General features: G+C 40.5%; 1 protein-coding gene across 35 annotated transcripts in view; it reads right to left on the reverse strand.

Moving 5' to 3' along the window:
- The window catches only part of LOC105070277 (uncharacterized), a 246,329-nt gene that overhangs the window by 188,827 nt on the left and 30,934 nt on the right, over positions 1 to 26,568 (reverse strand). For 18 of the 35 annotated variants that reach the window (XR_012505754.1, XM_074360982.1, XM_074360986.1 and 15 more), the window contains 2 exons: positions 26,060 to 26,143; positions 7,350 to 7,532 (listed from right to left, as the gene is read on the reverse strand). Coding sequence is in view for 24 of the 35 variants with exons in the window: in XM_074360982.1 (XP_074217083.1) it covers positions 26,083 to 26,143 (61 nt within the window). In the remaining 11 variants the exon portion in view is untranslated. Of the gene's footprint in view, positions 1 to 7,349; positions 7,533 to 7,745; positions 13,184 to 26,059; positions 26,144 to 26,568 lie in introns of those variants that run through there. The other 17 variants (XM_074361083.1, XM_074361165.1, XM_074361012.1 and 14 more) reach the window with 2 other exon arrangements.

A 26,568-nucleotide genomic window follows, 5' to 3' on the forward strand; every position in this document is an offset into this window, starting at 1 on the left:
CAAAATATCACTATACATTTGTCAAAATTCAGACAAGTTGGCAAAATTTGTTGCATATATATTTACTTCATTAAAGGTGATATTTTTAAAAGGAGGAAATTAGAAAGAAGGTTATATTCTACAATGAAATGCATTTTATAATAAAAATATAATCTCATAGGTAGGATGCTTTATATTATTTGTAGATGATCATTGTAACCTTAAAAAGCCCAGAGGAATCCTCCAACAATGAACTTAAATAATATGAGAATTCAGTAAGATGACTGGCTAGGAAACCAATACACAAAGATACTGAGCTTTCCTACATGTAAATGATTAGTAAAAACAAATTGTAACAGGTAAACATCACATTTAGAAATTCACAAATACATAAAAATTTAAATAACTCCTGAGGAAAAAAGAAAAAATGAGCAAGTATAAAGATGTGCTCTATTCTTGATTAGGAAAACTTCATATTAAAAGTTTTCTTTTCCCTAAATTGAGCTACAAATTAAATGCAATCTCAATGAATGCAATAAACCAAACATAACCCCAAGTATACATTCTGATTTTGAATATGATTAATAAGCTACTTTAAATCATTGGAGATAAGACAAATTAATAAATGAAACTGGAATAACTTTTAAGCTTTAGGGAAATATGCTTACGTGTATACTTTACTCCTTAAGTAACAATAAGTTCTGTTTACATCAAAGATGAACATGCTGAAAATGAAACCATACAATTTAGAGTAAGATGTGAGTATTTTTTAATTATCTTAGGGTTGGGAAGATGCACCTAAGCTTATATAAAATTCAACATTCAGAAAAATACAAACTAATGTGCATGAAAACTTTAACTATCTGTGATGCAAAAATTTACTGAGTTCAAGTGACAAATTGGGTGAAAAAAAACTGGCAACACAATGACAAAGACAAATTTCTTTAAAATTAAAATTGCTCTTACAAGTTCATTAAGAGACAACCAGTCAGTAGAAAATACGGCCAAGAACATAAAAAGGTAACAGTAAAGTGGAAAAAAGTGCAATGGCCCATAAAATGAAAAGATGCTCATCTCATTTCACTTATAATTAAAGAAATTAATATTAAATAGGGGTAAGGTGCCATTTTTCAGATAGACAGGAAGCCAAAATTTTGTTAACATTTGGCCACGTCCACTGCACGCCTCCTAATGCAGTAAGAAGCAGGACAGACACCGAGCTTTATAACTATGGGGCAGCAGGAATTGCCGTTTATGGAAGTAATTACTCCACTGAGTGCCAGCGTGGCCCGTTCTCCACCCAGACGGTATGAGATGCAGAGAGTATGCAGCCCGGGGCACCTTCAGCCTGAACCAGAGAATCCCAGGTTCACCATGAAGAGAGCTCTGGGCAAGCTCCACAGCAGTGGTCCTCAAATTTCAGTGAGCGGATGAATCACAGGCAGGCCTTGTTCAGACTCAGACTGCTGGTCCTTGGCATGGGAATTTATGATTCAGGAGGCCTAGGGTGGGGCCTGAGAACCTGCATTTATAACAAGTTCCTAGGCGGTGCCCATGCTCCTGGGCCAGGGACGACACTTGGAGAACCTCTGATCTAGTGAATCCCTTTGCCCCGCTTGCTTGCCTTTTCAGGGGTAAACTGAAATAAAATCAATATTAATCAGAGTCCCATTCTTCTTTGCCAGTCTTCAAAGCTAGACCAGCCCTCTGAGGTTTGGCTTAGTTTACCAATCGGTAAAGACCTGGATTAAAAAAAAAAAAAAGCTTTCCCACAGTATTAGTGAAAATGTAAACATATGCAGCCCTTTTCAATTTGGCAGAATTTCTCAAAGTTCATATGCATATAGCCTTGGCCCAGAAATTCCATTTCTAGGTATTTATCTTGCACATATGCTCCTCCCCTCCACAAAATGCACAAAGATGTTTATTGCATCATATGGGCAATAGCTAAAAACTGGAAACAACTTAAATGTCAGCCCAATGGGAATTGTTTAGATAAATTAGGACACATCTCAAGGGAATACTTTGCGGCTATTAGGATGAATGTGGTAGATGGATTGTAGTGAGCTGGAAATATGCCAACAACGTATAATAATTAAGTGCAAGAGAGGAACTGCAGAATAGCACATGGAGTGAGATCCATTTTTTGTCAAAATTAAAAACATATACTAATACAGAAAACATGACATAGGATATGTATACTGTTTTAAATGGATACATATGCACAGTGTATACAGGTATGTGTGTGTATGCAAAGGTTTCTGAAAAGCTTCTTACAGGCGTAGCCCAGGAAAAGGGCACTGGAGCTTCAAAGACAGCAGCATGGCAAGGGGAGGGGAAAAGCAAGTATGACTCTGAAAGACAATTACTTTGAAACATTCCTGTTTGAATTATTTTACAGGGAGCACATAGACCCTGTCCTGTCTCATTTATTTGTAAACTATTTTTTTAAAAGTCAAAGCCAGGGCAACAACTTAATACCTCCAATGCCTCAGCATTAAACAAGTTTTATCTATTGATTATAGGTGGGTCTTCGGGCCCTTGAGTTGGAAACAATATTTTGCCTAGTTTTTAATCACTGTGTACACATGAGATTAATAAAACAGTGACTCATTTAAAAAAAAGATAAAAATTAGATAGGAAATAAATAAGGTGTTCACCACAAAGGGAGAGGGACCCAGTGGGCCCTGTCCTTTGTCGTATTTTAATTCTCTCTCCAAAATCTTGAGGAAAATTTAGCATCCTATCATTGAAAATGTAAATGGTTATCTTACGTATCTGCAGTTTCTCTGTTGACTTAATAGTTGCTTCAGTAACCATGAACTGAGTTGGTATGACTCCTGCCTACTTCATGTGACCACCATTTCTATGAGTTCTGCAAAAGGGACAGAATGACAGTATATGATGCCAGTCTATGATGATAATACATATGTCAGGTGATGCTAAAAACCCTGAGGACCCAGAATTCCCTAGTGGCAAGGGTATACCTGAAATTAGCATTACTTAGGAGAGTAACAGGAAATTCCCAACTTGCAGTGAGAAATTAATGAACTCTGTTGTGGGCCTGACATTCCAGACTTTCAGGCAGCTAGGTCAGGCTGGCATTTCGATATGCAAACCTACTGCTCCAAGGTATAAGGCCAGCTCTCAGGGGAGACAGAGCAGGACTAAAGGTACAATTCAATCTTAAACTTCTCTTTAGAGTCATGAAAGCTTAAGCCATGAGATAAATATTTATATGCTCTGGAATTTTTTAAATTAAAAAAAAAATTCCAAAAAGCCATAATAGGGCAATATCCTCTATTACTCCTCAATCCGAAAAAATAAAATAAGACTGAGATTTCCAAAGAACCACGTATTTTCTCATTCTCCCAAAGCCTGTGGAGGAGGCCCTGCCTCTTAGTTATCCCATAAAGAGGTGCTGATATTATCTGTAAAGGTTTTATCCTTTAGTGGAAAATTCCGTAAAACTGGATCACCAACATCAAAACAGACTCAAACCTTTACATGTCAAAAAATAAGAACTAAGAAGATTCTGTCGTCCTGGAACCAGTTGTTCTTTCCCCTTAGCAGGCCAGAAACATCATGCGTTGTATGTCATACATCATGTACCAAAGGACATAACATTTCAGTTATGTAACTGATTGATTTGGGTCACTCACTGATAACTTTTCTCCACTCAAACCACCTTAAGTGTTTTCCCTAGTCACCTTAAGACAGGCTCAAAATCCTCAAACTTTTCTAATTTTTCACATCTACCTGAATGCGTTAATTTGATTATAGCATCATCATTTGGGACACAGGATAGGACATCATCGCACCCTTGAAATTGTGTAAAGGAAACTTGGCTGGATTTGGGAAAGCCACAGAAAAGCAGATGAACTACAAAGGACTCAGAGCCTTGACTAATGCAGGAAGACTTTCTAATTAATAATCTCCAATAAATCTTGTGATCCTGGCTTTCTCTAAGGGACTCAAAGTGCTTTACAACAATTATCAAATGAATCTCCCAAACATCCTTGCTCATCAGCAGGAAGAATGTACTATAATAGTCACCTAATGGATTGGAAAAACTGGCACCGCAGAAAGGTTAAGTGATTTACCAAATACTACAAAATGAGTCAGGATTAGAAGAGAAAATAGTCCTCAGTGACCCTGATCTGGTCACTGGACCTAGCTGAATAAGCACTTTTGTTTGTCTCTTTTAACTTTCTCCAGGTAAAAGCGACTAACAAAGGATTCAGTCTTCTCCTCCCCGTTGACTGCTCTCTGTTGGTTCTCTTTTGTTCCTCCTTATTTTAACTCCGTAATAATACTATGTAATATCTGAATAGCACTGTATCTAACAAAGTGCTTTTTTACTGTCATGACCTCCTCTAATTAAACAAAACCCATCTCTGCATTCTGCATTTCTCCTCTCCCTGACTCAAGCTGACCTGACATTGTCAAAAGGTACCGTGTATGAAATGCAGTAGGGAGAATGGGATTTCCTTTCAGCCATTATTTTCATTATAGACACTGAAAATAAGTGAGCACGCCACTTTCTGTCCTTCATGACTCAGCAAGCATTCATTGGGCACCACTGTGTGTGAGACAAAGCTACGAACTAAGGATATGAAGACAATTAAGACAGAGCTTAAATGAAGGAGCTTATCGTCTAAACATGGGAACAAATCACAAATGTATCACAGGTGCCTGGGCTGAAGTATGAACAAAACGTTCCTGGACTATCAATGAGGACGAAATGAGTTCAGCTCGGGGGACTCAGGAAAAGCTACTGTGCTGAACTGCCTTCATCTGCCTTCATCTGCCCCTTCCACCCCAGATCCTCTCTCCACCTGCTCCAGACCCCAGGGAGCTAATCACTGTGGACCGCATCACCAAGTCCCCCTGCTTGCCCTCCAGCTTTTGGCGGGGTTTGGCAATGGCTGGTTCCAGCAGGAGAGCAGAGGGCATGTAGAGGCAGGTTGGGGTGTTTATTTTCCCAGATCCCTCCCTGCCCAGTAGTGACTATATTCCTCTATCAAAATCCAGCATGCCTGTCCTAAAGTCCCAAGTTCACTCTGGGTTGCTGTTCCCTTATTTACTTCCTCAGGCCCAGGGGTGGCAGGACTGCCTTTCTTTCTCGCCCTAGAGAGCGTCCCATCTTTGTATTATCGTAACCCTTTGTAACTCATTTATCCATTAAGATTTTCAAGCAGGAGAATGACTGAATGAGTTCAGAGTGGGGAGGTATAAAGTCAGGAAGACCTTAGAAGCAGGGGTCCTAATTAGAAGCTTGGCCTCCTGAATTCATGCTAGAACATGAATGAAGGCAATGGTGGCTCAGGATGGAAAAGAAATAACTGACCACCAAGATATTCTTGGAAGTTGAATTGCTAGGCTCAACTGAACATTGTGGAGGGAGAGGGAAGATGAGTGAAGCTGAAGGTAACTTCTAGTCTATTTAAAAATATTTTTATTTAAAAAAACTAAAGCTATATTGGTAGGTGTGATATATTTTTAATTAAAGATAATTCAGCAAAAAAATCCTACTGTTTATTAAGTGACCTGCCTGTCCATTTGGCCGGAAATCAATAGTCACCTTCAAGAGGGTTTGCACTGCAAACTGTGCCACCTGATCCCAGGTGTCGTCAGGTGCAGTCCTCCCGTCATTGCCACGTATCCAACTGCCAGAGCCTCTCGTGCAGGACGTTCAACCACATAAAGCCACGTGGGACAGCAGAGAAGAGCACACAACTTTGGAGTCCCATCTTGTGCCATACTTTAAAGTCAATGTTTTTTCACAGTCTGGATGCTGAAATTATCTATCATTCAGTCTAAATATACTGGAACACGGATAAGTGCATGCCACATTCCAGTATTTATGAGAATGGCGATAAACCTGGTATTATCATGCCAAATGCAATAAATCAGACAGAGAAAGACAAATACTGTATGATCTGATTTATACGTGGAATCTAAAAAAAGCCAAACTTACAGAAACAGAGATCAGATTTGTGGTTGGGGGTTGGGGTTGGGTGAAGCTGGTCAAAAAGTCCAAACTTCTCGGTTTAAGTTGAATTAGGTCTGAGGATGTAATGGACACAGTGATGCCTAGAGTTAATACCGTATTGTACATTTGAAAGTTGCAAGGAGAGTAAATCTTAAAAGTTCTTATCACAAGGAAAAACACGGTAACTAGGTGAGGTGATGGATGTTAACTAAACTTGTTGTGGTGATCAGTTCACCATACATAAATATGTATCAAATCATTATGTTGTATATCTGAAATGTGTGCAATGTTGGATGTCAGTTATATCTCAATAAAACTGGGGAGGGGGAGTCCTGTTATTGTTGCTTTCTCTCTAGGGCTCTGCTGCTCTTGGGGGAGGTCATCAAGAGGATGTGACTGCCAGCTGACCCAAGAGCTGGATTTGGGCACTCTGAGTCTCCTCACCCCCTCTCCTGCCTTTGGAATACACATTCTGCCCACTGTTCCCATAGCTGGGACCATTTCAAGGATTTAGCCTTGAGAGAGTAATGTCTTATGGAGACTGTCTGCACTGTCGTGTGACTGAACCCCATTAAAGCCTCTGTATAAACCTTTAAGATTCTGGTGGGCAGGTGCAGAGATCTACTTGTCTTGCTGGTCACCCAAGACGTGGCTTATATGTAAGCCGCTTTGCTTATTAAAATTGCCACCTGCCAATCTCAAGTGGTCCTGCCTCTTTCTGAATGGCCTTTCCTTGCCCTCTGGGTAAGGGGGCCAATTCCAGATTTCACCCAGGAAGCTCCCAACAGGTGCAAACCCACAGCTGCCCACTTCACATTTCTATTAACCTTAAAAACACATAGTGCAAACAAAGGCTTCTTGAATTTCATCATCAGACTACTTCCACGTGGCTGAAATTCCTAGAGAAGTGTTTGTAAATATATACTTATAAATAGATATGGACCTGGGTGAAAATGAAATCTCAGAGGTCATAAAAAATATATCCTTTTTCTGGAATATTAATAATTAGGTATTATAACTATATTATAACTGCCTTCCATTTCCATCAAAAAAGGAAATTGAACCTTAACAAATATTCATACTCAAATGAAAACAGAGGCTCAAATGACCTTAATATTTCTTCCATTTATGAAATCAGAGAGAAAGAATTTTTTAGGTCTTTATGAGAAAACCTGTTTCTTGAAATAAAAGTGCACTAAGTCGGAGGAAGCAGCAACTCCTCTGGAGGTACTCTGGCACAACACAATGTGTAAAATGTGAAAAAAACAAAGAATAACATGTGCAAAAGTGTATGTAGAAGGATATTGATGACATTACTCATAATAGCTGAAAACCACATGCATTCACGTTCAACAATAGAAAACTGGTTTGGTACCTATTCTTGGGTGCCAAGGAGACGGTTCTTTTTTGTTCAGCCTCACGTAGCTGACCCTCATCCCAGCAGCACAGGTACGTCACCGGGTCACTAGGACAGTCTACTCTTTTCTCAAGGTGAACCTCTGTCTGGAGTGCTTGCTGTTCTTTCTTGTCTGCAGCCCTTGATCGCTGTAAAGGTTTCCTTAACGTTGAATTTTGAAAAGAAAGATCAGTATCTCTTCCAGAAGGCACTGGGGCTTTTTATGCAAATGATCCCCCACCACTGCCATCTAATTCTGCATACCAAGAGAAAGGGCAAACTTGAAAAGTGACACAGCTTTTTAAATGTGGCTGAGTGAAAACATGTGTTTACATCTTCTGTTCTCTCTTAAAATACTGCTAAAATGATGTGTTGGGTTTTTTTTTTTTTTTTTTTTTTTTTTTTAATTCACCTGGAGAAGAAAAGGAGCTGAGGAGAGGAGACATCAGCAATCAAGCTGGATGCCAAAAAGTAGACAGTAAAGCTGTGCCTGGGACAGAAAAAAACAGGTCATATGCACAGGTTAGGAATTAGAAGTGTAATAGAGGAGGACCAATCTGACTCTATATTGGATCTGTTCCTTTAGTTTTAACCACTGTGTCCTGTTTCCTAGGCTTAGTCTTGTTAGCTCTGCACTCACGTAAAGATAACAAGTTGCAGAATAGAGAATACTGTTTGTTTTGTTGGAGGTTTTGCAGGAGCACCATGAGCTGACCCATGTGGACAGCTGCAGGAACAAAGAATTCCTACAGCAAGAAGTTTGCAACAACCAACCACACCTCCTCCCCTGTTTTTGTTTTGCTTTGTTTTGTTTTGTTTTGTATAAAAGGAGCCTGTATTCTGACTGGAGCAGGATGGTTCTCCAAGACATTAGTCTGCCATCCTCTCGGTCTGCTGGCTTTCCGAATAAAGTTGCTATTCCTTGCCCCAAAACCTCATCTCCCAATTTATTGGCCGTCACGCAATGAGCAGCATGAGTTTGGACTCGGTGACAGAAGGGTATCTGCCTTCCTAACTGAAGTACTGGACACCAGAAGAAAACAAAGCAATGCCTTCAAAACCCTGAGGGAAAAATGAATTCCAACTGGGAATTCTACGTTGAGCTGTTGCGGAAAAATGTGTTACAGCTCAGTTGTGACAGCAACCTGGATCCGGGAGAGAGACCAAGCAGCACTTGGAGAGTTGGAGAACTCAGGTTTATTATGCCAGCGGGCCCAGAGGAGTTAACACTCCAAGCTCTGGACCCTGTCTGTAGGTTTACACAGGTCTTTATAGGCTGCCAGTTTTACACTTTGCAACATCATAGGCAAATAAAGTATAACAGAAGTTGACCAACCAGGAACAAGCTTTGTAGAAATAGACCAATCAGGAGTGAGAGAAATAACCAATCAGGAGTGAGCTCCATGCAAATGAAGTACTACAAATGGACCAATCATAAGTTAGGGAAGTGGGCCAATCAGAAGTGAAAGTAATAACCAATCAGGAGTGAAGGAAATAACCAATCAGAAGTGAGTTCAGGGAACCAATAGAATTTTAGGGATAAGTAAGCCATTTCAGAGGCAAAAAATGAGATAGAGCCTCTGGGCCAGGGAACCGGATGGTGCCAGCAGAAGAGCAGTGGCCCTGCTTGGGGGCCCTGCCGGTTTTTTATGGGGCTTCCCACCTCAGAGCCACACTTTTACTAAAATATGAGAGTGAAATAAAGACTTTTCCAGATATGCAAAATTTCCCCAAAAAAGTTACTTCCTATTAAGCTTTACTCAGGAAGCTACCAGAGTTGGGGCTCCCCACGTAAGAGGGTTTACCAAGAACCAAAACAGGAACTCGGGGTCCATTTCAAAACCAGACACATGATTTGCAGGATGGGACCCAATATAAAATGAAAACTCTGGGCCCCTTGTTCAAGATTTATTAAGAATTTCAAGATGAGGACAGCAGAGCACTAAATCCAATGCAGGATCCTTCTAACTGCACAGGACGCAGAGCCCATGAAATCAGCCCTGGGTCCAGAGCAGGAGAGGAAAGAGAGAATTCCTAGGATGATGCTGAAAAGAGATCTCAGCACAACAGATGTGACGCTAGTCTAGCCAATTACCAGTCCACACTGGAGCCAGAAAATGGAGTGCTTCCAGAAGGGTACCTTCAAAGAAAAGAATGAAATACAGAGATGGCGCACTGTGTTATAAGGGATTGAGAGGCCGTGTCCACTTCTTGGGGAAAGTACATGGAAGAATTAATGATGGATATGGTTAAAGCAACTTTCCAGACAAATCCATCACTGGCAAGTGTCAATATTTTATGACAAGCTGGCCACTAGAGTAAAGCTACTATGCTCTGGAGCTGTGAAGAAGCAAGAAACTCATCTTCAGGCATAACTACCCAGTCTTGGGAGACATAGGTGTGAATCAGAGCCCATCTTGGTAGAGCAGTGGGGCTTTTCGAAGAATCTGAGATGGAGAGAGACCTTCTGGCAAAATACAGAACAACATATACAAAGGCATGACAGAGAGCAAACAATTCTGAACAAGCCTGGATGAACCGAACTCTTGATTGATGAGGAGTAGGGAAATGGTCTAGATTTTCCCCTCACCATCCGCCACAAATTTCTATTCAAAGAGAGATGTGTTAGAAATACATGCGAGTGAATGGTTCCTGGTCGAGATCCTATTAGGACCTGTAACACAAGCACATTTTGTTTTGTGTTCATTGACTCCAGTGTATCGATTTTCATTTATTTGCTGTAATTAAACTTGTGTAATTATTGCAAGGAAATTCAAAAACAGGCTCAGACCTTTCTGTTACACCAGCCCTCTGCACTGCTATGGTTTACTGGGATTCTTTTGTGGCTCGAAGATAGGACTTCAAGACTGAAGTGGAATGTTCCCCAATAGTAAGGAGAGTAAGGGGCACAATTCAGAGCAGAGTTACTTATCCTTAGAAAGTTTGTTCTTGTGGTATATGCCGATTTTTTTTGAAAGTTCTAACAGTAAAGACAATCTCAAAGGATAAACAAAGAAGCAACCTCAAACCCCACCACTAAGAGGTAAGCACGGTTCACTTTTACCTGTCATCCTGCTGGACGTCTCCCTAGGCACACAGATACCAAGAGAAGGTGAACACTAACTCTACTCTGTGATCCACTTTCTTCGTTCAACAGTATGTCATAGGTTTTTTATATGTCAAAATACTTATTTCCGTATCATCACTTTAATTGCTCCATAGTCTACCATCTTATCTATGCAATAATTTATTTTAAAAACTTCTATTGCTGAATGTATTTCCAATTTTTCTTTAATGTAAAAATAACTGCAATAACTTAAGTACACATCATACTTCTCTAAGTATTTCCTTCAGGTAAATTCCTATAAGTGGGTTTGTTGTCTCCGAGAAAACTAAATTGCCATCTGTCCTCCAAAGTTGTTTTTGGTTTTATTTGGTTTTGTTTCAGTTTTTTGGTTTTGGTTTTTTTTTTTTTTTTGCGGGGGGGATTGGGTTTATCTATTTAATTTTTTTTAAATGGAGGTACTGGGGATTGAACCCAGGACTGCATGCATGCTAAGCACGTGCTCTACCACTTGAGCTATACCCTCCTCCCAAAGTTTTTTCTAATCAATTTACACTTCCACTAGCAGTATAAGAATATACACGTGCCAATAAGTACATGAAAAGATACTCAGCATCATTAGCCATCAGGGAAATGCAAGTCAAAACCACAATGAGCTATTACTTCATACTTACTAGCACGGCTATAATCAAAAAGACAGATGATAACAAGTATTGCTAAGCTATGGAGAAATCGGAACCCTCATACACTACTGGTGGGAATGTAAATTGATGCAGCCACTTAGGAAAATTGTCTGGCAGTTTCTTAAAAAGAATTATCTTATGACTCAGCAATTGCATTCCTAAGTATATGCTCCAAAAAACTGAAATCAGGGACTCAGACAGATATTCGTACACCAATGTTCATTGCAGCATTAATTGCAATAGCCAAAAAGTAGAAACAATCCAATTCTTCATCAACAGATGAATGGATAAACAAAATGTGGTGTTGAGTATTATTCATCCATAAGTTCTGATACATGCTGCAACACGGATGAACCCTGAAAACATCATGCTAAGTAAACTAAGCCACACACAAAAGGATAAACATTGCATGAATCCACTTACATGTAATATCTAGAATAGGCAAATTGATAGAGACAGAAAGGAGATTAGAGGTGATTGGGGGCTGAGGAGAGGGGGAGATGGGGAGTTACTACTTAGTGGTTATATTTCTACTTGGGGTGATGAAGAGTCTTGGAAATAGATACCGGAGATTGTTGCACAACCTTGTGAGTGTAATTAATGCCACTGAATTATATGTTTAGAAGTGGTAATGGCAAATTTTGTGTTACATATGTTTTACCACAATAAAATAATAAAAAATACATAAGTTCTAAAATTTTTAACAAAGGAATTCAGTATGGATACTTGCTGCAATACGGATAAACCTTGAAAAGATTTTGCAAAATGAAATCAGCTGGTCACGAAAGGCAACATACTGTATGATTCCAACCTATTTCAAATGTCCAGAATTAGCAAATCTATAGAGATAGAAAGTAGATTAGAGGTTACCTAGTGCTGGAGGCTGGGGGTCAGGTGAGGTGACAAGAAGAGTGACTACTAATGGGTATACTGTTTTTATGGGAGAGGGGCTGCAGTGATGGTTGTACAACTCTGTGAATATACTAAAAACCATTGAAATATACATTAAAAATGGTGAATTACATGGTAAGTGAAATATACCTCATGAAAGCTGTTGAATTTTTTAATTGTGGATTTCTCTGTGATGGATATCTTGGATCATTTTTTTTCATATTTATTGGCCATTTGTGTTTATTCTGTTGTAATTGGCTTGTTCTTTGTTCTGGTATTTTTTTTAATGATGAAAAGTTCCATTCAGAGTCTACATTGACATGTATTTTTAAAGTACATTATGAATAAAAGGAAGAATAGACAAATGGGACCTAATTAAACTTACAAGCTTTTTGCACAGCAAAGGAAACCATAAGCAAAACAAAACGACAACCTATGGAATGGGAGAAAATATTTGCAAAAGATGAAAATGACAAGGGCTTGATTTCCAGAATTTATTAACAGCTCATACGCCTTTATAAGAAAAAAAACAAACAACCCAATCCAAAAATGGTCAGACTTAAATAAGCAATACTCCAATGAAGATATATGAATGATCAATAGGTACATGAAAAAATGCTCAGTATCACTAATTATCAGAGAAATGCAAATCAAAACTACAGTGAGGTATCACCTCACACCACACACATCAAATGCAAATCAAAACTACAGAGGTATCACCTCTGAATGATGGTCAGAATGGCCATCATTCAGAAGTCCATAAATGACAAATGCTGGAGAGGCTGTGGAGAAAAGGGAACCCTCCTACACTGCTGGTGGGAATGCAGTTTGGTGCAGCCATTGTGGAAAACAGTATGGAGATTCCTCAAAAGACTAGGAATAGACTTACCATATGACCCAGGAATCCCACTCCTGGGAATCCTAATTAAAAAAGACACCAGCACCCCAATGTTCATAGCAGCACTGTTTACAGTAGCTAAGTCATGGAAACAGCCTAAATGTCCACCGACAGATGACTGGATAAAGAAAATGTGGTATATTTACACAATGGAATACTATTTGGCCATAAAAATGACAACATAATGCCATTTGCAGCAACATGGATGTCCCTGGAGAATGTCATTCTAGTGAAGTAAGCCAGAAAAATACCACATGGTATCACTCATATGTGGAATCTAAAAAAAAGAAGAATACAAAAGAACTTAAATATAAAATAGAAACAGACTCATAGGCATAGAATATGAACTTGTGGTTGCCAGCAGGGAGAGGGGTGGGAAGGGACAGAATGGGAGTTCAAAATTTGTAGACACTGACAGGTATATATAGAATATATAAACAAGTTTATACTGTACAGCACAGGGAAATATATACAAGATCTTGTAGCAGCTCATGGTGAAAAAGAATGTGAAAATGAATATATATATATTCATGTATGACTGAAAAATTGTGCTGTACACCAGAAATTGACACAACATTGTAAACTGACTATAGCGCAATTTTTTAAAAAAGTACATTATGTTCTTGAAATTGGTGGAAATACTGCAGGTGGCATGCCTCAAGCCAGAAGAGAAGGCCAGTTCTGAAGATGATGACAGTCTAACAGGTTGAACTGATTTTATCTGTCACATAATGAACACAGCATGGAACGGCAGCACAAAGAGAATACGCCTTGAATTCTTCAGTACCATGGAAGATGCCTTACAAATATGACCTCGTGTAATGCATCACACCCACTGACAAAGGAGAGAGGTTCCCAAGGTTATACAGTCAGCTGTTGCAACTGGGATTTGAGCCTATTTCTCTCTGCCTTCAAAGCGCTAGTCCCATCTTAAATGCCCTCTGTAGAGTGCTGATCACATATGCATGACCAAGAATAGGAAGCAGTGATGGTGCCCTTTGTACTGTCTGAGTTCCAGACACCTAAGGCTGGAACAATGCTGAGTAGCCACTGGCAATATAAAGTTCAAGCTGTCAGAATATACATTTCCTTCACTGCTCCCAGGGAGACCGTGTGGAGAAATTTACCAATAAATTCTTCAAGGTCCTTTGAATGTCCCTGAGGGAATTATGAGACTCCCTGGGTCATAAGGATTGCAGTGGGACTATCTTTGCTCAGCCAAAGCTCTGATTCAGGAGGTAGCAGTAATAGGTCAGATGTCACAGAGACCAGGAAAAAAAGTCACACGAAGAACGACACACAGCCATCAAAAGAGAAAATGAATACCATACTTGGGAAATTAATTTGTAGATTAATTTCCATGGGGATTAGATTATACATCTGTACAATTAAAAGTAGTATCATACAAGGATCACATTTCTTATTTGAAAGGAACCTTAGAATTTATCTCCTCAAGGCTTTTATTTTACAGATGTCAAAGCTGAGACCTTGAGGTTTTAATTAACTATTTTACTTAGAAAAATCTAAATCTCAGTGAAGAGATGACAGCATGATTTCTGCAGACTCCAAACTCCTAGATTGATTGCCCTTCCTCCTCACTCTGAAAAACCTCCAAAGTCAGTTTTCAATGGCAAAACCGTACCCTGTGAATTTAATATTTTCTAGCTGTCCGTGATGCACTGGGAATTGTTCAGCTCTAACTCCCTTTAGCTATTCACTGGAAGAGAATATAATTCTTACCACTGCTCATGTTTTCAAGCTACATGTCCTCAGGTAGCTAAAAAGTTCCAGTCTGTGAAACACAAAATGAAATGCCAGGATGCTATTTTTGATTGACATCGAAAGCAAGGAAGCAGATTAATATCCACTGGCAAAAATTGTATGCTGATAGAGAGAAATTGCTAGCGATAAGCCATAAATGTTAGCCCACTGCACTGACGAAGAATCCACTCTCCGTGTTGACTAAGATGACAGTGCTTTCCTTTGGTTTCCACTTTCTACGATTCTAAAATTAGACATTTAATTTTATTTTTAATTTAATTATAAATGTAATTGTATCATAAGTGTGATTCAGCAAAGAAGAGAGAAAAGAACCACAAATGGAGGTCAGGAAACACCTGCTTTTTTATCACCTTCCATTTCATGTACATTTTCCTTGGAATTTAATTGTCTTCATATAACTTAATTTTTTAAAATACTTTTACAAATAGATATGCTCAGAAAATGTATATGAATTCATTTTTCAAGCAATATTACAAGGGGCAAAACCTAGTTTAATAGCTATAAATGTACTTTTTAATCCTTATGTATAATCTAGGACAATAGAACAGCTTGCTCTAAAAGAGACAAAGTGCTCATTTAACTTTTAAAAAATATATTTCACATTTATTCTGGTATCAGGCAATCCTGTGCCACAGTAGCAGGCAATTCAAGATAAGCCCAGTTAAAATGTAAGAAAAGTACTTTAAATGTCAAAGCCTGTGGCACATTTACATAGCAATATAGAATTTTGCTTCACTCCTTGGTTAATGAACATAATGGCCAGGCTTAAAAATAAATATTTAATATGTTTGTATATCTAACATATTTTATAATATATAATATTAGATAATACATATACTTGTATTTAATATATATTAAATTAAATAACTATTTGAGGATATAATGCAATTGGGATCAATTAGAAAGTCAAAATATAATTGTGTATATATAGATATATATTGAACTAAATATACACTCAGATACGTATCAATATAAGATATATACAGCAGATAAAAAGCCTGACATCTTTTTTCCCATTCAATGAACTGATTGGTCATTTTCACAATCATGTAGATAAAAATACGAACAAGAATATGCACTTACATAGCCAAGAAACAACCTATAGCATTGTCTTTTTATCTGCTTTTATTGGTCTTCATTTTCTAAGGGATTAGATTACTTCTAGACTTCAGTGTTTTTATGTTAGTTTGTTATTTTCCAAGTTGATTTTGTTTTGCTCTTTGAACATTCCATTGTTTCATGCCATTGTTTGCTGACATAGTGAAATGTGACTCACAGCACAAAACCCAGCCGACGGGAGGACATAGTATCTGGAAACTGGGGATGCAGGCAGTAAAGGATGTCAGGATCCACTAAAAATAGAAGGTTTTATACTTTCAGTTTAGTCATCTTTGGGATAAAAATCTCTTACTTCAGCTCAGCATGAAGTTTGTTTTTTTGTTTTTTGTTTGTTTTGTTTTTTTTTTTAAGCATAGTAGAGGGAACAATTCAATGTGAAAGTTATTTTTTTAAAGGTGTTTTTTTAGCCCATCAAATTTCAGTGAACATGGTTAATAACCACTTCAAATTGCTGTGCCAGGAGAAACTGCTCTTACCTAATTGCCTGCCAAGGATCATAAAGCACCTCTGTGTCACTGGCAATTCATCGGTCTACTGATATCATAACTCACATTGATTAGTTTCTCGCTCTCATTTTTCACATTCACTGATGCTCACTTCCTTTGATTTTTTTTTTTTTTTATGTCCAGTAGTCCCCAAATTAAGGGCTATGCCTTGGCTCTACAATTTTTAGTAGTTTCTGTACAAGTTCTCCTAAGTGGATGTTCTTTTCTTCCACATCACACACATACACATGTGCACGCGTGCATGTACACATAGACACAGAGAACTTAAATGGCCAAATATATTCTCCTCTGAGTGCAATTGTTTCATTCGATGTAAAGCATTTCATTTTCATATTGATCTACAGCGCCTTTTAAAGCCACTCCAAAGCCTCATTATGTGACATGCTGGTGATCAAACCACTTTATCTGAGAATGCCAGAATCTTTACCAGATCACAGCTAATGAGTTGGCTTCCAGCATGGTGTCATAAGGCTCAGTTCCCAGAACCAAATCGTATCTGTCAGTTCTTTTCACAGGCACACACGTCTTCTCTGTTGGTATAGCGTGTCGTGCAGTGGCCAGCACTGAGCAGCGGGAAGCAGCTCATATGAGGACGCCTCCATCATCCTCTCCTGGATAACTCTGCACGATGTGAAGAAAGAATGTTCACACCTGCCAATCCTGCTGAATCTCATTGTTTTTCGTGCTGCAAACCAATTAGTTTTACATTCTCTCGAGGAAGGCAAGAGCGTGAAAAGCTGTCTTTTGGCCACAACGTGATGGCTCTCTACTCCCTCAAAGGAAGGTAGAATTCATGTTGGCCAGCAGAATGGAGAAGGGTTTGAGACATGATGGGAAATCGTTCCTGTAGGGAGAAACATCTCCTTGGAGGTGTCAATTCGCTGTGAGCTCAGTAAACGTGGTGACCCAGCTCCAGGGGGGTCAAACTCCTCATTCCTCTCACCACCACCTCCTGGGACATGAAATGACCCAAGCAAAAGGTGGATACTTGATCACTGGGGGCAGTGTAACCTGGCTGGCCAGGTTAAATGCCACAAAGAAATGAGTTACATAGAAATCCGTCCACTTCAGGTATAGGGCTGCCACATCTAACGCAGCTGACAATTCTGTTTGAAAAATACACATTCGGATCATTTTCCAGAAAGTGGCTAAGACATTACACTACACCTTTATTGCATTTGCCTTTGAAAAAAATTAATACAATATTTTGTCAAACTGTACAGCTTACAATGATAAGCTATTGAATTTACTGCCTCATCAGCCTCACAGATTTTAAACTCAGGAGAGTCATCCAAATGACTAAACAGTAATCAAGGAACTGTGTATAAAATCATTTTCTACACCAAAGATCACCTCGCCGACATCCTCAGGCCAACCAGGTCCTCCCTGGGTTTTTAAGCCAGGATTGCTACTACTTATGCCACAATTTTTTCTGATGATGGTATGAAGTTTTAAATTTTTCTAGTTGTTGCTTCATTAAGGAGCATATGCCTGAAAAATTCAAAAGAAATGTTATCACTGTCAAGTCAGCACTCAGCATTCGTGTAAATGATGTGATATTTTGATTCATAATAAGAAATATATTTTTTGGTCTTGGTCCCTGTTTCTGGCACAGAGCTCCTAAAACTCTTCAGCATTTCCTAAAGGTGTTTTGTTATATTAATGAGGTGACTTGTGCAAAGCACTTGAGGATGGAGGCTGGTTGCCAAGGGAACCAACCATGTGATTGGAGCATTGGAACTTTCAGGCTCAGCCCCCAGATCTCCAGGGAGTAGAGAGGGGCTGGAGACTGAGTTCAGTCACCAATGGTCAATGAAAATGAACCTCCATATAAACCCCAAAGGGCAGGGTTAGGAGAGCTTCTGGGTTGGTGAACATGTGGAGATTCGGGTAGAGTGGAAGTCAGAGAAGGCATGGAAGCTTCTTACCCTTTCCCTTTTCCTTGCCCTCTGCATCTCTTCCATCTGCCTCTTCCTGAGTTATATCCTTTTATAATAAACAGGTATTCTACTAAGTAAAATGTGTCCCTGAGTTCTGTGAGCTGCTCTAGTAACTTAATCAAACCCAAGGAGGAGGTCACTGGAACCGCCAATGTATAGCTGATCAGTCCAAAGCATGGGTGATAAACTGGACTTGAAACTGGCATCTGAAGCTGGAACGAGCGGCAGTCTTGCAGGACTGAACCTTAATCCGTGAAACCTGACGCTATCTCCACGGAGACAGCATCAAAATTGAGTTGAATTGCAGGACACTCAGCTGCTGTTGGAGACTTGCTCGGTGGTGTGGGGAAACCCACACACACGTATGCCACGGAACATGGAATCAGAGATTCCTAAAAGTTGTGAGTTCTATGTGCAGGTGAGTCGTGGAGGATGGATAGAAGGATAGTGGGAGGGCTAAGGGGAAAAGAAAGGATAAATGGGCATAAAAACAATCTGTGATGAAGGGCCAATCCTTCTTCCAATTTGTACTTAAAAACAAAATAAAATAAAAATAAACTCTTCAGCGTCCAAGACACACACAGCATACGCCCAGGGATTCCACACTTGGCTGTCGCCGCTATGTCAAGCTGCTATCGAGTTCTCTCCACGTTTACTCCGAATTTCTCACTTAGGACGTAAGAAGCAATTCACAGGCTGCCTGCTTCACCTCACGCTGGTCTGCTGACACGATGGATCTGGTAGAATTTTAGAACCTGCGTTTTCAGTCTTTTCTCCAGCTGTGCCCCCAGGGAGCAGCCCCTTCGCTCTGGGTTGCTGCATGTCAGCCCCGCGGCTGCTCTGGCCTCTGGAGAGTCCCGGAACGCTGATTCTCAGGAGAGAAAAGCCTTTCCCAATCTTTACCAACCTCTGTCCCTCATCTAGAGATCTCTGTGGTCCTGGGGTCTGGGGTGGCGTTCTTACCTCCTGGCTAGCACTGCTTTCTAACATACGTGCTTTCTCTGTTAACCACTGGTTCAACTGCTTGGAAAAGCGTCTTTCTCTGTGCTTTTGGACCTGATGAAATGTCCTTTTTATGAGGGCTAGGATGATGGGCCCCACGATCTTGTTCTTCCCTCTTCCCTCATCCTTTGGATGGATTGCAGTGCTTGTTCCCGAGCCACTTTGATCCTCCTGCTCATCTTGGGTTTGCAGTCTGAGAGATGCCACCTATCCACAGCTCATCCGAAGAGCTCAGGTGACTGACATCCCCCTGACATATTAATGCTGTCCTTTATCCATCCAAATCTCATTCTGCTTCTAACTGCAGGATGCTAACTCTTGCCACTCTCCAACTTGGCGCAAAAATTTGACATCCAAAACCCTCCGCACGCATTCAGGAATGCTGTCATACGTAAAGACAGGAGAGCGACTTTTTCACATCCCTTCAGGAAGGAGGATGGAAGATTTGTGGACTTTCAGTGGGATTGTTCCTGACTCTTGATGACTGGCTAGACAGAAACAGGGCAGATTTATTTTCTGACCGGCCCTTGGATATGCATGCTCAATCGTCTGCAACCCAGCTAATTAGAAAGGTCAGTGAGCAAAGCAGAGAAAGAGACCTGAGCCAAACTGCAAATGTATGTGTTACTGATGACTGTGCCGCACGGAAGCAGGGAGAAGACTTAAGAAGAGTGCTCGCGCCCAGTGAAGAACCTTGGTGAGAAATTTTGGAAGGCAAAGGAGTGAATGCTACTGCTGGACAGGTCACTGTCAGCAGGCTCTGTGCAAAATTAATAATACGGTGTGGCTGGGGCCGTGTTCCCTTGTTCCTGCAGAAGGGAATGGCTGCACGATGAATAAAGGAAAAGCATAAAAATAAGAAAGAAAAGATGAAGTATGAACTACGCCTTAATAACAGACCATCACTGAGCACACAGAAGCTACAAAATGCCACCTAACTCCTTCCTGTAGTGCAAGGAAAGGCACCTTATTTCTTGAGCATTTGGTAGGTTCCAGATACTGCAGTAAGGTAATTTTCTATACTATACAAGTGATAGACTACTGTCCTCTTTTTATAGTTGAGAAAGCGGAGACTCAGAGAAGTTAAATATGATGTCTCATTTTACACAACCAACAAATGGAAAAGCTGGGGCCAATGTCTGTTTGAATCCAATGCCCATTCTCTGTGTACCAACTGCCACCCCGAAGAAGACAGGTACAAAGTCTTTGACATCAGATCACTAGATACACTGTTGCTACTTCAATTCCACTCTTCAATCAAAGTTAAATTATACTATGAATTAACAGTAATTGGATTAAAGCTCTAGGAGAGTGCCTAGTCCATGTTTGTTAAATAACACAATGTACAAATATGCGAAACTTGAACTTATGTAACTGCACAGGCACAAATCCATTTGTCCTCCTATGTTATCCAAACATAGCTCTGTGAGATTTTACTCTATGAGATTACATTCCAACGCAAGAACTGCAAGTACGCCCAGGGCCTCAGCACATTTACTTAGCTGAGAGAACCTGATGAAAGAATGAAACTTCTCGGGAATATATCAGGATTTGAGAACAACAGGAAATGATGCTACCCACAGAGACTGGAATGTTTTATGAAGCTCTTTGCTGGCGATGTGACAGTTGTTTTATCTATAATGGAAGCTTTGCCAAAAATATCCCAGCCCATTTGAGCTGCGGGCTCAAAGTACCGCGTTCATTCTCAAGTGGTGGGTTTGCTATATCCCCAGGGATAAATATCTGTCCTGGGTATGAATAAGAGGTTTCTAGCATGTGAACAGGCAAATTCTTAGACCTCCCCTCATAGAACCTTTGTTCCAGTCGGTCTGAGGTGGGGTCCAGAAATCTGTACTTTAGCATCCATCAATTTCCAACACAGGTGGTCTAATGCTTACTGATTAAGAATCAGTGGACTAGAGGATCCTCTACTTCAGTTTGGAATGAATCCCTCAGGTTCATGCTTGTACTCACAATATGGCCATCACAGGCTTTCCAGCTGGGTCTACAGTGGTTGAGGTTTTCCTGGGTTCTCAAATTGCTAGAGCATTGCTTAAATTGAATCAAGTCTACTTATGATAAATCCCAAGGACATACCTACATGAGACCAGCCTTTACAACGGGAGTGCTGAAGTTCTGTTCTGATGAGAATTTGCTTCCTTTGGTGTGCTCTGGGCTGCTCTCAAAACAAAGCTGTGAACTGGAAGAATCTGGTTTGTATCCTACCTGCTAAGCCTTTATCACTTCCAGCTTCAGTGTCCAAACCACATGTGGGAAGCTAAAGCTTCCTGGCTCCTGAGGATCAACTGAGGTACCCAGTTGAAGCAGCCTAACCCTCCTTCCCCTGCTCTGGATTTCTCTCCATTTCCTCCATCAAAATGTGCCTCATCCATTTGCCACCTGGTCCGAATCTTAGCTAGACCCAGCACAGTGATAAGACTTTGATATGATATCTTAGAATGAACTAACAGACTATTTTATTTGGAAGCCAAACTAGGGCTAAGAGAGGTAGATTTTGTCTTGGGTCTCACATATTGCAAAATAACGTTCATGAATAAAGTCAGAATGATGATGTCAGGTGGTGTGGACATGCAAAGTATGGTCCTTCCTCCACTTTTCTGTTAGAGAGACTAAAAACATATTTATCAGTCATCCACTGCCTCTGTTGACAATTCAACAAGATCATAGAAAGACTTAGCCAACAGATAGGATTTAGAACTCAACATGGCAAAACCTGGACCCTAAATATGTTTTAATTTTTGGAAGGAAAAAACCAGGATAATATGCTAGAATACAAAATACAATCAAAATCAAAGATAAGGATCGTATACCAAAAATATCATTTGGTTAAACATGAGGTTCCATGGCACTTTTCCAACCTGAGACCAACAACTGGAACATCGGAACAGACACAACAGCCAAGCAAAATTCTCAGGGGAAAGCAAAGAAAACCAGTTCTCCCATTAAAGCTCTAAAAAGGCAGCAGAGACTTACTATTTTTAGAATATCTTTGATGGCCTCAGTATCTGACATGATCAACACTTAAATATATCATGAAATAGTAGCAGCTTAGGATAAGATAAAGAGGAGGAGGGGAAGATCCCATAATTTATTGATACTTTTGTATCCTTAGAATCACTCAGACTTAAGCTCTGTCCTTGGAATCAGACATCTAGAAGCCTTTGGCTTCTTAGTAATAAATCATTCAGCCATAACCTTCAAACTTCATGGTTATAATTAACACGTAAGGCTTAATGGATGCTAATGAGTTACTTTTTTAAGGTAGCATGCTATTTTGACAGAGGCTTTTTATACACAAGGCCTTACAAATTCCAAGGAATAACTCTTAGAGTTAGAAACTGCATGCATTCTAATAAGATAGGAAGAAAGATACCAAGAAGGAGGTTAAGTGGTCGAAAGCAGCTCCCAGTGTCTCCACAAAGACCATGCACTGTGTAATGCTTTCCATTCATTGTAAATCAAACGTGTTAAAAAAAAAATAAAACTTTAAAGCATACTGCTAAGTGAAAGAAGCCAGCCTGAAAAGGCTACATACCGTCTGCTTCCAGCTATATGACATTTTGGAAAAGGCAGAACTATAGAGACAGTAAAATGACCAGTGGCTGCCTGAGGCTTGGGGAGAGGGACAGAGTGATAAATAGGTGAAGCCCAGGGGATTTTAGGATGCTATAATTTTTCTGTTTGAAACTGATTTGCGGATACATGACATCACGCATTTGTCAAAACCCAGAACACATACAATGCAAAGAGTGAGCCCTACTGGAAATGCAAGACTATAGTTGCCAATAACGTATCAGTATTGGTTCACAGATTGTAGCAAAGGAAACATACATGCAAGATACTAATAATGGGACAATAATGGAGAAAATGGGAAGGCGGGTGGGTATATGGAACTGCTAAGTACTATCTATTCAATCACTCTGTAAATCTAAAACTGTAGTTTTTTGAACGTGTAAGAAAATGAAACGTACTCAAAAAATGATGATGGGGGTGGAGCACCACGGCAGTCACCACACTCACATTTACTCAGTGCCCACTGTGTGGGAGCACCCAGCTAAGACCCCCAACATCACCTCATTTACCCCCAACAACATAGCTCGACGGCAGCTCATAAGAGCATCACACTCACTTGAGGGTTAGGGAACCGAGAGTAAGTGCAGGTAAGTCCTTGCCCCAAAGAACACAGCCAGCCCTTGTCACTCAGTTTCAAACCTCGGGTCCAGGCTGCCCCTAAACCCACACATCTCCCCTCTGTGGGAACCTGCTTTGATTTGCTGACTCGTAGTCGCTTTGGCCTGTGCACCAACAAGTGGGTTACTACAAAGTTCCACGAGTGACTACGGGCCAAAATGATCAGGATATTGTAACACAGGGTCAGATGGAAAGCTTCTCACCGTGAGGCAGTGCCTACTGATAAGCCAGGGACACCCACAGAATGAAACAAACACGGCCCTCCAGGAGCGTGGGATGGCGGGAAAGCAGGTCTGGTGGGCACCAGCATTGATGGCTTCGGGACGAAGTCAAGTTTCAAGACGGAACCATTCCCGCCCCGGGTGCCGTATCAGCAAACTGAAACTCAGAGAACTTCTGTGCCCCTGTAAATGCTTTACTGGACCAGAAACACGGACCATCCAGTCATTCTATCCTCAAATGCCAAGCCAACTCCAGGCCTTCTCGCCCCAAACAGGGCTGACTATGTGGCCCCAGCCAGCCAGGTGTTTTCTCTCTGTCCCTTCCCTGTTCTTTGCTCCTTGTCCTCTACAAGCTTCCTGCCTTCTGCTCCGTTTAGCAGTTCTCCACAAGGAGACTGTCAGCTTCATGACGTGCTTAAAATAAAGTTTGTTTATATCACCTAAATTGTCTTCTTGAATCATTTTTTAACACAAATAAACCAATCATAGTAACATTGACGTGTAAGCTTAAATGACAATGTTTTGCCTTAAAACCAAACTGTTTTTTTTTTTAATAACAATAACAACAACAATAAAAATAAGCCAGAAAAAGAACAGAAAGAGAGACTGGGAACCAGTGGAGATGAAAAGAGACTTAAGTGCCATACCAGCCCCGTGCCATGTGTAGGTCTCCTAAGGGTCTTTACGTAAACAAACTGACATACAGAAATCAGCAAATTTTGAATACAGATTGGACATTATGTGATGCTAACAAATTATTAAATTCTGGGTATGGTAGTTTTATTAGCATTAAGTCTTTTTAAAAAAAAACTGTCAAGACTACTAACAGAGATGAAGTATTACATCTGGGATTTGCTTCAACACGATTCGGGACAAGATGGAGAGTGGGTATAGGTCAAATAAAACTGGCCACGCCCTGATAATTGTATAATTGCTGGAGAGAAGGGATGGGTACATGGGGATCATTTTGTTCCTCTCTCTCCCTTTGAATATGTTTGAAATTTTCTATTACGAAAGGGTTTTTCTTAAAGCTTATTATCCAGCATGAGTTCCAGCACTAATCTGACCGTGTACGTTGCTCTTATTCTGTAAATATGGATATGAACATTAATCATAAAAATAACCATTGTAATTAAAACATAGGAGTACCATATACAAGCATTTTCACTCTGACTGTTTCAATAAATCACACCCTATAGTTTCTGTTAACCTTTTCAGGAAAGAGCCCCCATCAATTCACTGCTTCTGTCGTCCCTCTGGCCTGGGTCTCTCATTATTCATTCCCCTCAAGAGCCTGCGGCCAGGAAAGGGCATCCCTGGCAGAAGCCCGGAGTCCGAGGAGCACGTTCCCTGTTGACGTCTCCCCTGCAAGTGGAGGCCAGACTGAACCCTCAGGGCTGCTTGTGGCTGCTCTGAATAGAGCGACAGATCTCCTTCGCCCCAGGCATCACCCGCTGCCACGGACGCCCACATCTGGATCCCAGTGATCCAAGCACCGTAGAGTTGGTATCACCCCTCCTTCCCTGAGTCTGGGTTAGTTCTTCACTTGCGATGCTTTGGAAGGACAATTCCAAGGACCCTGAGTGAGTCATGGTAGGTGTATAACGGAAAACGAGATTCCACCTCCTTCCCAAACAGAGCAGGGCTAGCCCTTGGCTAGCCACAGGGGGGATATCGGCTGGGGGGTGGGGGGGCTGGTGCCAAACAGGAGGAAACAGTGGAAATTTCATTTCCCTAGCAACAAAAGTATAAGCCAAATTCATGAAGTGCCTTCATGAAATCCCAGCTTCAGAAGCTGGTACATTATTTCGTTGCAGAAGTTTCTTTGATAGTAAAGCCCCAGGCCTGCCCAGACACGGGAAGATCCCAGCGGTCTGAATTCCACACCATGAGCCTCCCTGGATTATAAAGTTTAGTTTTGTGTTACGTTATCTCTAGTGCACATGAATAACTACGCAGCTCACTCCAATTCCCGAGGTGGCGAGAGGTGGAAGTGCTTACCTATTACCCTCTTTTCCCCAAGGATTCTCTCACTCCCAAGAAGAAAACTTCCACAGGCAAGTGAACATTTCAAGTTTGGTTGATTTATTCAGCCAGCTGTTAAGGTATTCTTTTTAAACCCTTGTCATTTACATGTGCAGTTTGGGCTTTTGGTATTCAAAACACTCCAAAAGCCTGCATTCATTTTCCTTTCCACAGGTTCTTAAAGGTGTCTGGGGAATTTCACTAAGCCCAGAGATTTAAAATTCTAAAGGTCAGGAAGTGTATCACTGCTTACTTAAACAGTGACCCTGCGTGGCACAAAAGTGAAAGACTGACTATGCAAATTGACAAGTGCGTATTATCTAAGATGCTGTGGCAGAATACTGACCTGAATTCCAAGAGGGACAGGTTCTAGTCCCAGTCTGCCCATTCACAAACGGATGTCAAATAAATTATGAAACTCCTATGACCCCTGTAAGATAAGGGATGGAGATTAGATGATGGTTGTGCAAAATCTCAGATTCAATGAAATGCTTACAACCTAATAACCCTTCAGTTCACAACTATTTGGTTTTCTCCAGGATAAGAAGAGCTCAAAACACGATAATAAGCCCCCAAGAGGCTTTCTCAAACCAGAACTCCAGTATGGTACTCCATGTGTTGGGAGCTTTCTCTGAAAAATGTCCATTTGCACAGGACGCTCCCTTTCTGAGGGTAGGTCCCCCAGGACACCAAATCACAGATCAGACGTTGCTTAACTAACTGAGGATCAGAACATATGACACTGTGTTTCTGAAAACGTGTTCCCTGCAAACTAAAAGAGCTTGTAAGACTTCAGCCATTACAGAAATACATCAATTTAGACACTCAACATTAATCATTAGAATCACAGCATTC

The sequence above is a fragment of the Camelus bactrianus genome, chromosome 1 (genome assembly GCF_048773025.1).
Source record: "Camelus bactrianus isolate YW-2024 breed Bactrian camel chromosome 1, ASM4877302v1, whole genome shotgun sequence".
Taxonomy (NCBI): domain Eukaryota; kingdom Metazoa; phylum Chordata; class Mammalia; order Artiodactyla; family Camelidae; genus Camelus; species Camelus bactrianus.